General features: G+C 42.2%; 1 protein-coding gene across 4 annotated transcripts in view; it reads right to left on the bottom strand.

The window, feature by feature from the left end:
• Nucleotides 1-582: 582 nt before the first annotated feature.
• MECOM (MDS1 and EVI1 complex locus) overlaps nucleotides 583-15,133 on the bottom strand; it is a 538,986-nt gene continuing 524,435 nt past the window's right edge. For all 4 annotated transcript variants that reach the window (XM_040986388.1, XM_040986389.1, XM_040986391.1 and 1 more), the window contains 5 exons: nucleotides 14,017-14,186; nucleotides 12,790-12,934; nucleotides 6,857-7,093; nucleotides 5,889-6,072; nucleotides 583-2,091 (listed from right to left, as the gene is read on the bottom strand). In XM_040986388.1, coding sequence (XP_040842322.1) covers nucleotides 1,957-2,091; nucleotides 5,889-6,072; nucleotides 6,857-7,093; nucleotides 12,790-12,934; nucleotides 14,017-14,186 — 871 coding nt within the window. In that variant the 3' untranslated portion in view covers nucleotides 583-1,956. The remainder of the gene's footprint in view (nucleotides 2,092-5,888; nucleotides 6,073-6,856; nucleotides 7,094-12,789; nucleotides 12,935-14,016; nucleotides 14,187-15,133) is intronic.

Below are 15,133 nucleotides of genomic sequence, written 5' to 3'. Positions count from 1 at the left end.
TCTTGCAAGCACCAGCATCTGGTATGGGCATCAGTTCATGTCCTGGCTGCTCCACTTCCCATCCAGCTCCTTATCTGTGGCCTGGGAAAACAGTCGAGAATGTCCCAAAGCCTTGGGACCCTGCATCTATGTGGGAGACCTGGAAGAAGCTCCTGGCTCCTGGTTTCGGGTGAGCTCAGCTCTGGCCATTTTGGCCACTTGGGGAATGAACCAGTGGACAGAAGAACAAACAGAAAAGATAAAGCTGAGCTCCATTTAGCATAGATGATATAAATCCAGTTTAAAAAAACGAAGTCAGATTGCGCTCAAACCCAACTAAAATGGGAGCTGTGACCCTGAAATGACCCTGGGGCTGGTTCCTAGAGCAACTGAATGCTGAAAGTTCCAAAAAGCGGGCAGGACTCCCTGTGGCCAGGACTACCCCTCGTCTCTTGAAACAGCACACGCGTGTTCTGAGTTCCACGCATCTGTTAGGGCATCAAGGTCTCAGATATCATATCTTTATATCATTGGATCCCAAAAGGAATCTAGCAATTGCATGAGAAGCGAAAACACCACACAGTGGGAAAATAGTCCTTTTTGTAAGTCTTTATTTTTTAGTTGCTCCTCCCGTAGTAACGCACTGAAAGGCATAACAGTTGATATTGTACAAAGCATTTGAAGAAAGTACCTCAACTTGCTGATTATTTCAAAACGAGATTACAAACAAACAGAAAACGAAATCTGGTTCTTTAATAAAGGGCAAAAGAAAAAGCCAAACAAAACGACTGAATACACTGTTATTTACTTCTCAATTTTAACGTAAGGTGGGGAACACTTCATTTTACAAATAGGATATACATGAACATAACATCGCACAATCGTGCAAACGACCAGCAGAAAACCTGGGTACAGCCTGTGATCAGAAGTCATGCTTTCATGAAATGATAATCGTTTATACAATTGGATTGATTTCAGTATTACAAAAACTAAGTCGCATCTATTCGTATTTAGTTCATTAAGAAAGAAAAGAAAACAACAACATAAGGAATATTAAGGAAAGCCCAACGCTGCCGGCACTCCCACACGCAGTCACCTTGGTCCTTGCAGCGCTGACTGCGTGCCGCGGACGTCAGAGTAGTGGCTGACGGGAACAGTGCTACTGGAATCAACAAACAAGAGTTTGCCAACAAATAAATACAGGATACACGCGACAAAAAGATTAAACATTAAAAAACAGTGACATGATTGTCTAAAATTAAGATGTCATTACAAGGATTTGGCAAACGTTTGATTAGTGGTACAGCGGTCTGGTGAGAAACGGGTCCCTTCACTGCCTTCACCTCTTGAGCATGCGCATCCAGAGTTCCAAATATACACATGCCCTTTCGTCCCTAGTCTTACACAATGTCCTTACAGAGGCAGAAGGAGGGGAGTGAGTACGCCCTGCGACCAGCTTCTGGAATCATCGAGTGTGCATTTCCTCCAACTACTTCCATCTTCAAAGCGTTAAATTACACAAAACTTTAACAAAGAAAAACTCATCTCTAATTAAAAGCAACTGTTCCCAATCATATCAGGTGATCTTGCACAAAGCAAGAGTTCCGTTCCCTGGGAGCGTTCGCTGCTAGCCAGGCAGCCAACCCACTTCGCCACTCACCCACCCACACGCTCGGCTGCGGCGAAGGGAAGATGCTCTCTGCCTGGCAAGATTTCCATTTTCCTTGAATCACTTGAAGTCACATTGATGCTCCAGAAGTCAGCAGCTGCCTTTGCTGTGCAAAACAAAATATCGAGAATAAATAGTTTCCTTTTTTCTTTATCTTTTTAATCATTCAGTTTAAGGTCCCCAGACTTTGGACGAGTGACCCCTCAGGTTCATAAGGCATTCTGCTCTGCAGTCTTGGAAAGAGTGCTACAGGAAGGAGCTCCACGCTACTCTTGGACTTGGTCCCACTCGGCTCCACCTCGGTAACGTCATACGTGGCTCATGGACTGGATGGCACTGGATTCTGCCGCCGCCCTTGCCATGCTGTGCCACACGTTGGAAGAACTGTGGGATGGAGAATGGAGGGACTCCTTGTCGGGCAATGACAGCATCATAGCATATGCCTGGGATAAAAACAAGAAACTCAGTAAATGGCATTTGCAAATGATCACTTGTCATTTGTAGAATACTGGTTGTGAATGTCTCAAAGCAATGGGACTGGAGTAGGAGCGTCATGCATAGGTGTGCTTTCAGGGGAGGCGTACTTAGTCATTGCTGCTGTTGTTAACTCGGCATGACTACTGCTGGCTTTCACTACTCAGGAGTCACAAAAGTGACAGACACTACAACAGAGTAAGTCTTCCCATCGGGAACATCAGTGGGGCATCCCTTGAGCAACTGAGTCATCTCCCTGGCCCGGGATAAACTAAACACCCATTGCCTACACCTGTTCAATTCAACAACGCATCACTGTATGCTGGGGCTTGAAACTGCAAATACTACAAGGCTACAGACTTGCCTCGTGGAGAGCTGACCTTTCCCCTCAGAGCACTGGAGGTAAAAGGGCTTGCCCAAAGCCAGTCACCCCGAGAGTGGGAGAGGTAGCATGAAGTCTTACAGATTCTGCCCGGCTTTGAACCCACTGTCCTGTCTCCAATTTCCCACCACGTCTGAAAGATTCAAACGCAGACACTCTGAGACTTGAAACCAAAACCCGAGACTCAACCACGTTAGAACCAGCGTGCAGCCGTGGGCTGCCAAGCAGAAGGTGCACTTGAGGCATTCCGTGAGGAAGTGCTCTTTCTTCCCTGTTATCATGTCAAACTCTCAAGGGCTCAGAGAATCCCCAGCGGCTGCCAAGGAAAATATTCAAATGAAATGTTTGGTCTTGACTTGTGAGTGAACTTTTCACTGTTGATTTGCTATTGTTGGTCTCATCCATTGCTAAACTTGCTTGTCAAAATGCTGCTCAAGTGGAATCATTAAAGTCCTGCCAGAGACATTCCACCGTCTGTAAACAAAGACAGACCCGCCTCTGCTGCTAGGCAGGCTTCGGCCCCGGACTCGAGCTGAGACATGTGGCCGCTCTGTGGTTTCCCCCGTAACCATGGCATTCAGTTAGCAGATCTGTCCGCGCAGGCTGATTTCCACGTGCTGGGTCACTGCGCTAAATGTACACATCTGACTTTTCTGTGTGTGATTTGCCCTGGCGACCTGTATGAAATCTCCATCCAGTCACAGGTATTGCTTAATCACCTGCGCCGTGCCAAGCACGGGGCCGGGGCCGAGGGAATCAAGGAAACAGCACGCACATTCCGTCGCAGATTTCAAAGAGGGGCCTTCCAAGGCGACAGCCGTGGGGCACCAGAAAAAGCTTTTGTGAGGATTCCAAGAAGGTTTTGCACAAAATAAATGTATCTTCTAATTGAATTTCCCTGAATTTTCTGAAGGCTCGGTCTGAGTTCCATGAAGACTTCACACGTGTTACCTACTCTGATTCTGCGCCCTCTGTGACAGGTCAAGAGAGAGAACGTTCTGAAGGAGCTAGGAAAACTCGCTGTAACACTGAGAGGGGCACAAACAGGGCGTCGGAGCCGCACATTCCCACGCAGCCACTGGCTCCGAGCCGCGTGCAGCTGGGCCAGGCTGCCCGGGGAACGTCACCCTCCCCATGTCAGAGAACAGCAGTGGCGGCTGCTTCGAGGGCTGAGAACAGGCAGGGCTACCAACCCGCCCAACAGCGTGCCTCACAGACCATGATCGTCTTCTGGAGAACAGTTTTTGGAGGATAGAGTTTTTTAAGAGACAATTGTGCTCAGAGCACAGTTGTTGCATACTGGTCTACTATTTTGGATTCACTCGCTATATGCACTACTATTTTAAATAGATGACTGTTCTGAGTAAAGTGTCTAAACCCATACTTCATAGAAACTAGCAAATCTATTATATCTTCCTTTATTTCAATCAGAGCCAATAAACATCTTAAGGCACAAGAACCCCAAGGAGCATAATCAACGGATGAGAAACCAGTGAATGAATCAACAAATGAATCAAGACTTTTAGGAAATACATTTAGTTTGCAAAAGGCCTGAGATATAATCAAGCAAAAGAAAAATGCAAGGTAGGCTTGCAAAACCTGGTATTGCTCTAGTATGTCTTGTGACGACAACTGTTCCGCGGGGTCTGGGGCTTCGAGTCACAATGCCGATACTGATACTGAAATATATCGTGTCCGTCACCACCAGGTTCTCAGAACCTTCTGCTTCCTGTCACACCTGATGATTTCTGAACTTTCTTGATGTTTTATCTTACAGTTAAAACTAACGTTGGTGGAATACTTGAAAGGAGAGAAAACCAGATTCTCCCGTTGTTTTTATCAGTTAGGAAGGAAGAATGGGAAATCAAGTACTTAAACAAAAATGCAAGCCACCTAAAATAGTTGTTTCTGAGCAAAACTGAAATGTCTATTCCTCGTTAGTTTATTTTTAATATCTCAAGTTGAAAAAAATCATCTTCATTCCCATGTAATCCTAGAACAAAAAGGACGCCTTTGCCCTCCCTTTTAGAATGCAGAGATAGTATTCATGGCTCTGAACTGATGCTCTCTAGTCCAGGCGGCCTGTCTGGGAGCCCTTAGTGCGAAGGTAGACTGATCTAACTCCACCTCCAGAAGGAACATCTATGTTGCCTGTCACATACATATTGCCTTAGACTCTTCTCCACACTGACTTTATCATCCTGTTGACCCAGTATTTTCCCCTATCTTTGTTCAGATATTTCTACATTTGCAGTTAAGACCCAAAGACGAAGTCATTTCCAAAAGCGCATGCCAAAATGGGCAAACTCTTTGCTATGTCTGATCGACTCCAAAGTCACTAAACAGCTGGACTAATGCGATTGGGAAGAACAGTGTTAGGGAGTTTATCTGAAGCCGCGATTTGGCTGAGTATAGATGTCAAAAGTACAGACTTCTCTCATTTTTTAATAAAAGAGCTAGAATCTTTTAACTGACATGTATGGGTTTTATTTTTAGCTACCACAGTGCTGAGAGAATTAATTAGACTACCATACATTCATGCAATAAAAGCTAATGTTTTCTTTCTAGATCTGCCATCATGTTTAAATAATTTTTAAACATGTTATTTATTTTTTTGGAAAGGCAGAGTTGGGGATGAGGAGCCAGAGAGATCTGCATTCCCCAAACGGCTGCATCAGTTAGAATTGGGCCAGTCAAAGCCAGGAGCCAGGAGCCTCCTCCAGGTCTCCCAGGAGGGTATAGGGCCCCAAGGGCCTGGGCAGCCTCCACTGCTTTCCCAGGCCACGAGCAGGAAGCTGGATGGCAAAGGAAATTTAGCCAGGACCGTAACTGATGCCCTTCGGGGACACCAGGCCACAAGAGGAGGTCTAGTCTGCCACATTACCTGTCCAGCTCCCAACCTCAAGAGATGCCACTCACTGGATGTGGAGCTGCAAGCTGCATTTGTTCCTGCTCCTCAGCTTATTCCTAAAGTCTGCAAGCAGATGACTTAATAACTAACTCGTATCAAGGGATGAGGATATAAATTTGTTTTCTAAAATTCTGAACATATAATGATGCTGACAAAATTTATAGATGCAAAGCAACTAGAAAACAATTCAGAGGAGATACACTAATATTTAAAATCCAATATCTGTTCTGAAGTAAGAGGCGATGGCTGGATAAGGTCTATCACAGATGTTCTGGGGAGATTACAGCTGCTAATTGCTGTACTCATATTTTGATACAGTCAAAGACAAAGTAAAGATACGACCACTTTGAGTACATCTGAACCTGCTTGGATTCTAGCATACTGCAAAGATCAAGTGTGTGCTTGTTGGTCATCAAAGGCAATCACATTTTCATGCACAGTGTCACATGGAACTGGGCTGCAGGAGTCTGTACCTGTGATTTGGACTTTCTGGGTAACGGCTGTTTAAGTTCCTCTGGCACATGGGAGGTACTAAAAGCAGACAGCTCAGCTTCAGTGTATGGATTATCTTCCATCTGCCTCATTTTGAGGCTATCTGTGAAGTGCCTTATATGATCTAGAGCAGAAAGTCCACTTTTATATTCTTCCTCTTTATACCTAAAATGAACCAATGGGAAAGCACAGAAATTTTGTTTTGCTTTTTTTCCTTTTGGTTTGTTATCTAACGAAATCACTTTCATTTGCATCTCTACAGCTGTGAAATTCATGTTGAATTTCGGGTAGAAAATAGCATGCATCAGTTACTTATTTCTTAAAAAATGCTTACAAAATATATGTCAAAAAGTACCTTTTTTAATATTTTAGTAACTAAAATCAAGCATAAACTTAAAATAAAGAGCTAATTTAGTACTGTATGGAGATAAAATTCATGCATTTATAATTCCCATTTAAAGTAAAAGCTAATTATTGTCAATATTTGGTTGATGACCAATCTCCTCATGAAAGCCTATTCCCTTCAGTTTATCTGTTTGATTTTTCCTTTACAGATCTGTCACGACCACACGTTAACACAGACAAATCTGAGGCAGAGGTGTAGCTCAGTCACCTTTGGTTGCCGGTCGTGCCAGGCTGTTGAATGAGTGGTGAAGTCTTTCCGGCTTATTTTTCTCGGAGCTGGCATCTAACATTCAATGGCAGTGCCCTTGCAGACTGTGTCAATGCTGTCTAGCCCAGGTTAACCAGGTCCTGCAAACACTGTCCTACTGACACGACGGGAGAGTTTGTGAACGGCCACTTTTCACCTACTGAAATGGCATGTCTCGAGGACACTCTGTTAAAAAGGTTGTGATTTCTATGACCTATTCCTCATCAAGTGCTTATTATCCGAAACAAAACAGGGCAGGGGCGCCGCGCTGCGGGTTAAGTCAGGCCTGGTGCTCACCTCCCTGGGGACGCCTTGCAGCTCATCTCCAGGGCACTGCTGTCCTCACAGTCATCTTCAGGATTTCCTTCATGTAACATGCTTGTCCCTGGCTCCTTTCCTGTTTTCCCAGTCATATCATTGTCTTCATCCTCTTCATCCAGCAACACCTCGTCTTCCACTTCTTCGTCATCCAGTAGGTCTGAGTGCTGGCTGGCCACCAAAGCCTTCTCATCCTTAAAGTGACTGCCGTTCATTCTTGCCAAAGCATGAAAAGAAGGGCCAATGGTTAGTTTCATCTTTAAAATTGCAGTTAGCTTTCTTATCACTTCTCCTCGACAATAGATAGAAATTTTAACACTGATATAAGAAAAAATGAAGAAAAAAAAACCAGATGACTATTTGCATTACAAATTGAGCCTCTGGGAGGCCTAGAATATGGTCTAGCCTTTTCATTTCTTCTCAGGCCTTTTTCTGATAAGTGAAAGTGTTCTATGTGACTTAAAAAGTGCATAATGTACTAAACACCATGCAGGTGCCCATCAATTAAAATAGTTGATCTCTGGAATATTCTTTTGCCAAGGCCTTACTACCCACAACTGAACCCTTCTGCCCACTGTGGATCCCAGAGTTCAGGCAATGGTAAGGCGGCAGCCAAGGACGAGCTGGCATTTGCTGTTTTGAAATCCCGCCCAAACATGGAAGTGACTGACAGCTCACTTATTTGGGCTGCTTCCAACTTATCCCTCGTGGTTGGAGCACACAACGCTCTCTCATGCCAGGGAGACGGCAGGCTGGAAGGCTTTAGCATCGTCATTGCACAAGCACAGCCTGAAGCTTCCTTGGTGACCATGTTTTATGCCATGATGCAAAAGGAAGCTATATTCTGAAACGTCATTTGGAATTCTTTTATCTATATCACAAAGATTGTGATAAATGATTTAAGAGGTAATCAGAAAAAGATTAGTAACAGGAATTCCAATATCGTGTGTAAGGATGTTTGTAAAACTGGAACAAGCTTTTTTAGAGTTTAAAATGAACAATAAAGTCTATAAATTTTCAAAATTTTGCTATAAGATTGAAAAGCTAAAGCTACAAAATAAAAGTATCTTAGAATGGAGAGTATCCTTTCTAACTTCTCCCCTGTGATGGCAAGCAGCCACGGAAGTTAGTTGTTTTCTTGCTCAGTTGCAGAAAGCTAGTGATAAACTCCTCATGGGCACCAGGGCTGATGATTTCTGTGTCATTCATAACCTTTCACTCCGTCTTGCTCCCCTACGCATCTACTAAATCAGCGAAGCTGTGGGGAGTGGGAAGGTGTTTTCCGGTTGTATGTGAGTCAGCTATCAGCAACACTCGCCTGTCACCTTTCCATACACAAGAAAGAGAGCATAACTTCACGGTGAGATTTTCCACAATACACAAACTCACCACTACCTAACAAAGCAGTCTTAGATGACAAAGATGCACATAGTACAAATCCATTTGACCTCCAAAAGTGTTATCAGTACTAAACTTTCCATATAATCAAGCTCTTAAGCTCTTTTGTCAAAGAATAATGAAAATATATTTTGCACAGACGTAAATTATTAGTTTCCAGACACATCGCCAACTTATAAACTTAAATGGATCAAACTTGTTATTTTAAAAAATGAAAGAAAAAGGAAAAAGGAACAGAACAAAAGATTGCATGGATGAAGACCAAAACTAACAAAAGCTAACTATTTAAGAAAGCCTATTTGTTAATTAACCTTTCAAATGTGGCATTTTATAGGGAATAAATTACTCATCAAAAGTAGCCTGATGGGAGTTAAGGAAAAGTTAGATGACCTGACCTTCCTCCTCTGTGCTGTTCAGACATGTTGATGCCAGATGCTGGAGCTGCACTGGCTCTCGACTCTCCAGTTAAGACTAAGAAATCGGAATAGGGACCTCAGAGACCAAAGGGTGCTTTTCTGTGCATCTTACAAATGTTGTTACCAACATGCATGACTGTGACTGTGCTGCCCTCGTTCACACCCCTCTGCACTTCTGATCATGTGTCTTCTCTCTCTGATGTGCATGGAAGGGGCATGTTCAAGTGCACAATGTTGTTTTTAAACTTATCACAGGCTGAGAAAGACCCGTTTCTCCTTTCTGTCTTAGATAGACTTTTATATAATTGAAGAACATACATGGCCACTGATTCTTATATTATTTTGGTTTTAAAAAGTTTAATTGAAGCTTGCCATAATGGAAAATGTTACTAAAAGATTTTATAGAATCAAAAACAGGATATTAACTTAATGCTTGTGTGATGAAACTGCTCAGTACGCAATGAGCCTTGGACAACAGTGTAAATCAAAAATATGATCTCCAACAAGAAGAAAGGAAAGCAGGGAGGTAAGCTGGAGGGAAGGAGAACGGAAGAGAGGAAGGGGAGAGGACGCATCCCTACAGCTTAAGAATGGCCTCTAGGAACTACGTTAAATCTGTTCTATTTGTATTAGTATAACATTAACGTGAGAATTGATGGCAATCGTGTTACGGCCATTGCCATGCATTTCTTTGATCCTGAGTTAAAAAAAAAATAGAAAGGAAATTTACTTTCACTAATGAATTTTAGGTTAAGCTTAAATATACAACACAGTATCTTAATAGGTCACTGGATAGTTATGTTTAAGAAAATACAGCTCCTTTGTGAAATGTCTGCCCATTTCCCGTGCCCATTTCTTGAGTGGTTTGTTTGTTCTGGTGTTTTGGTTGTTCTGGAGATCTTTGTATATTTTGGAGATTAGTCCTTTATCCCCTATGTAGTGTGCGAAGATCTTCTCCCATTCTGTGGGTTGTTTTTTTACTTTGTTGATTGTGTCCCTTGTTCTACAGAAGCTTCTTAGTTTGATGTAGTCCCATCTGTTTATTTTGGCCTTGATTGCTACTGCTTTTGGTGTTCTTTTTAGGAAGTCAGAGCCTACACCTAAGTCTTGCAGGGTGTTTCCAACATTTACTTCCAAAAGTTTGAAGGTTTCTGGATGTAGGTTAAGGTCTTTTATCCATTTTAGATTTGATCTTAGTGTATGGTGAGAGATGTGGTTCTATATTCCAAATGGCAAACCAACATACATATTAAAAAATGCCCAAGTTCCCTGGCAATTAGGGAAATCCAAATTAAGACATCAATGAGGTACCACCTAACTCCAGTAAGAGTGGCTCACATACAAAAAACCACCAACAACACTTGCTGGCCAGGATGCGGGGAAAAGGGAATCCTACTCCACTGCTGGTGGGAATGCAGATTGATACAGCCTCTATGGAAATCAGTATGGAGAACACTCAGAGAACTAAAAATCTGCATACCATATGATCCAGCAATAGCACTTCTAGGAATATATCCAAAACACTTGTTACATGAGAAACCAACAGGTACCCCTATGTTCATAGCAGCACAATCAATAATCGCAAAAACTTGGAAGCAACCAAAATGCCCATCAACAGAAGACTGGATAAGAAAGCTACGGTTCATTTACTCCATGGAATACTACTCAGCCATTAAAAAAAACCGAAATGCAGTTTTTTGTGGCCAAATGGGCCCAACTGGAAACCATTATGCTAAGGGAAATGAACAAATCCCCAAAAGCTAGATACCACATGTTTGTCTTAATTTAAAATGAAAAGATGTCAAGCTGAAAAATAGTACCTGTAAAAGGTAATATTATTTCAAACTCAAACAGCCTGTATCACATGCAATAAGATATTGTGATGCAACCAATGAACCAACAATCAATGTGAGTCAGATTGCTTATGATCTATATCAAAGAATTGTAACACCTAATATACTTTTAAGACCCTATCCTATTCAGCAATGGGGCAGGAGAGCAGAGAAATCTTCCATCTTCTGAGAATGTGTGAGGAAGACGTGAAGTATAACCTACCAAGAATAAAACAGGTAACTTATAGACAACAGACTTAAATCAGCATTAGACATTAGCAAAATTATAAAGACATCCAGGGGGAATCAAGAGCAATCCTGACAACCTTTTAACAGGAGGTCATATGCACAGAGCAGGGGGGGGGACCCAGAGTGGAGTAGGGAGACAGGAGGCGGCTTGTATCCCAACCGTGGAGACTCCCAGATCCTCACCAAGGATCAGTACAGGCACCAAGGACTATATCCCAATTACCAAGGAGAACACGGGGAAATGGAGTGCCTTTGGAGGCCAAGAACTCTGAAGTCATCCACTCCCGCTTGGATCTCCCACATGGGATGGAAACCCAAATCCTTCCTCGCAGGAGTCAACGTCATTGAACAACAGCCAGGAACCCAGAGTGGCCCACAGAAACACAAGAACAGTAAACTTTCTTGGGGTCTAGGGAGGAGAAGAACTTTCTCTGTTCCTTACCTAGTTCCAACTTTGGATCCCCACCCTCTCTTGCAATGACCATCAGGGTCGCTCCAGACCCCACCTTCCCCCCCAAAAAAGTTACATTAGATAGACAGAGAACAACAAGTACCAGAGAGGAAACGATTAGCCTGGACTCACTTATACCTTACTAGGTAGGACACAAAGATAAGTTACTCCTCACTAAGGTATTGAAAATTTCTCTGCAAACCCCTCCTAAAACTGTTCTGTGCCTCAACTCTTGACAAATGCCTTGTTAGAGTTATAAGCCAGCATGGGCTATCCCAAAATCTACCAAGTTCAGTAAAATTATGCTTCAACACTGCAAACTACTCAATACAAAAATGAAAATAGACACAAGAGAGCTGAATAGTACCCTATAGCCATTTTAAGGTGTATAGCAGCCAGTTGTGTATAAACTAAAATTGAAATGTCAATGAAATAATCACAGGATATTGTTAAGAACTTGGCATTTTCTAATCATATTGGTCACTCAATACCATGTCAATTAACTCCATAAGGTTGTAAACCATTGTTGATGTTGTGGCTTTTAATGGGCTGGGGTGATATTCTGTCAGCTCTGCCTTCAGACTAGAGATGGTCTCCCCAAGAAACTGTTGAATTTATTTGGATAATAAGATGCTGGACACTATGCAAAGTAGATGCTTGCAACGAAAGAATTATGACTGGATTTGAACTGTAATACTGCAATAAGGTGGAGGAATCCACCATGGGAGGAGGGTATGGGGAGGGGTTGGGGGAATCCCAGAGGCTATGAAAACTGTGTCATAAAATCAAATGTAATAAAAAAAGAAAATACAGTTTCTAGTATCATATTTATAATTATAGCTTGCAGACAAGAAAAAATATTTCCAGTAGTGTTGGCAAATTAATATTTCATTAAATTCACATTTTGATGTAAAGTGCAAGTTAAGAGAGGTCAATGAGTTTCACATAGAAATACACACACATATATACATACAAATATATATAAAAGCACTTTGAAAATTGACTCAAGCATAATTAAACAGTTCCTTTTAATGGAAAAACTTTGAAAGTTACGTCTTGTGTTTTGCATGATACACGTTTTCCGATGAAGTTTAGGTTGACGTCACACAGGTACAGTAAGGAGAGAACCACCGAGGAAAAGGGCACCACGTGCTGTAATCATTGATACCAGGAGTCACTCTTGAGTCATGATTCCACTGACTCTGGTGACGCCCTGCCCTTCCACTTGGGAAATTTGGGTCAATCTTCTGTCTGGCTATCAAGACTAAGAGAGCTGCCTGGTGACAGAATCATTGAGTTCTGGAAGCGGGCAGGGTGGGAAACATGTCAAGTTATCATCAACGTGACCTCTGTAAGTTGTTTCCCCTTCAGCGGCTCCTGTTCTTCACTAATGAGATCACACCCACCATCTCATAGAATCACCGTGGGAATCAGAGAAGCTAATGTATGCAAATGTTGCTCCCCTGAGTCTAAGGCCACTGTCTACACGGCGGCCTAGGGGGTAGCAGTAACAGCAGTGCCATTACTTCTGCTGTCACTTGCATGGGGCAGACAGCACAGCTTTACCTCTCGTCAGCATTCCTGGGAGACTGGCGGCCATGGTTGCTGTTCCCAATGAAATTCCGGATTTCCGTGAAGTAGGCATCTTCTTTATCATCCAGAATGGCACCTGTACTTTCCAGTTCAGAATGAGGCGAGGATGTGGCTGTACCTGAGTAGAGCAGAAAACGCCTTGTGACAAAGGCTACCACTTAGCTGCCCACTTGCTTTGTATTCTACTTCTGAATTTGACCAGTATTATTTGCTGTAAACTTTTTTTAAGGTTTTATTTTATTTTTATTGGAAAGACAGATTTACAGAGAGGACAGTCAGGAAGTCATCCATCTGCTGGTTCACTCCCCAAGAGGCTCAAAACCAGCTACTGAGCATTGTCGGAATGGCATGGTGTGCCTAGAGACTTTTTTTTCCCTGAAATAACTGCAATTAGAACATTTTAGTAGTGTCTTACAGATGGACACAGAAAGTGATCTATTTTATATACCAGATCAGTGCATAAAAATTAATATTTTGACAGCATCATGATTTGATTTTTAGTTTTGGAAAGAATAAAGAGTATTTAGTTTTAAGCAGTCACCATCCAATCAGAAACAATGGAGAAAGTGAAGACCACCACGTTGTTCCTGCTCTTCAGATCTCTTTTCCTAACACTGATACCCAACCTCCCAGGGCACTTCCTTGAAACTGTGGCTGCACAGGTTGGTTCTGCACACATGGCAAATGGCAAGCATTAGTGCACGGCTTGTTATCTAAGTTTTGGATGCCAAAGACCAAGAAATCCTGCTAAGTACGTGTTGGCAGGCCAGACATGGCAAAGTGAAATGAGTCACATTTCATTTACTTTCATATCAGAATTTGTGGCAAAAACAAAACATCGCTATTGTTTGCTGTGGGCATGTCTACTTCCCCTGGTCTCAGAGAGACTCTCTGGAGGGTAGATCCTGTTTCTACGTTCATATTCCAGGCTGGCACTCTGGGGCATCCACTCAGGAGACTGCCACATGTACGATTCCCATGTCTGTCGTGCATTAGTGTCATGGTTCTCCGAGTCCTTGAGATTTCCCTTTGAGTGAATCCAGCAGGACAAAGAAACCTGTTGATCGCCATCTAAGGTCTAAACGTCTGTTTTCACAACGAGATCAATTTCAGCAGCAAATGAAATGAAAGAAGAAAGATCAAAATGATAAAACAGGAGGAACCAGTTGCCACTCCCGCAGGACACCGCGGATCACCCACCGGACATGTTCCCATTCTCGTGCTTTTTGAGGTGTCTGTCTAAGTTGGTTTGCTGGCCAAAGCATCTGTCGCACAGGTGACACTTGAAGGGCTTCTCCTTGTTGTGGATGTTGCGCACGTGGCGCTGCAAGTTAGAGGAGATGCTGAAGGAGCGGTCACAGTATTTGCATCTGAAAAACAGACACACAGCCGATTTACAAGCCGACCCAGAGTTACTACTCCGGATTGTGGGCTTAACATCAGCAACTGACACCCATTAACACCAGTCTGGGATTCTAGTTCCAAATGGCCTGTGTGGCTGGCTATTCAAATTTTCAGGACTTTGTGAAAATTCATGGGGAAAAACTGATGACTTGATGATTCCTAAATTATTTCAGCATCAGTATTCAAAGCACGAATCTTCAGCCTCAGGACACTGAGAGTAGCAGCTTTGTTTTAGGACAGTATAATTCGAGCTTTTCTAAACGAGCAGAAAAAAAAATCGCATTTTCTTCAAATAAAGGTAAAAAAAATCACTTTTTAGATTAAAATATGGTTTCCTCAGTCAATTTCTTTTTAGAGTCTGATCAACTAATTTCATTTAGCTTCTGTATATTTAATCTTAAGTAAAATCCTGTTCTCTTCTCCAAAATTACAACGAACACTCACTGATTTTGATAACCTGTGGAGATAAAGCCTGCAGCATTTCCTCTATTCATCTTCAACCTTTACAAAAGCAGGCAAGAGTATCATGAAATTCTTCACTTGTTACAAAAGCAAAGGTCTCCATTAGTGTCCTTTCTCTCTCCCACTTCAGTTTTTCTGGAAGAATCTGTAGCAATTTAAAATCAGGAGTTTGTCAGAAGAGCATTTACTGATTAGTATATTGCTTCTGACTTCCATATGATTAAAAGACAAATTACTGTAAAATTTTCCATCAGTTATAAAATAGAAATATAAAATGTAACCCATCAGCCTTCCAATTGTCAGAAGGAAAAATACTTTTTGTAATTGATGAGATTATCTTCCTCTGGAATTTTAAGATAAAGATTCCATCTTTTGCTGATTACTATTATTATGATGATGATGATTATTATTATGGTATAGCTTTGAAAGAAAAAAAGCCTGAATTTACACA

This window comes from Ochotona curzoniae, unplaced genomic scaffold (genome assembly GCF_017591425.1).
Source record: "Ochotona curzoniae isolate NIBS_2020 unplaced genomic scaffold, NIBS_Ocur_1.0 contig_4504, whole genome shotgun sequence".
Classification (NCBI taxonomy): Eukaryota; Metazoa; Chordata; class Mammalia; order Lagomorpha; family Ochotonidae; genus Ochotona; species Ochotona curzoniae.
The sequence above is the reverse complement of the archived record's forward strand: the minus strand, read 5'-3'. Positions and strand labels throughout refer to the sequence as shown.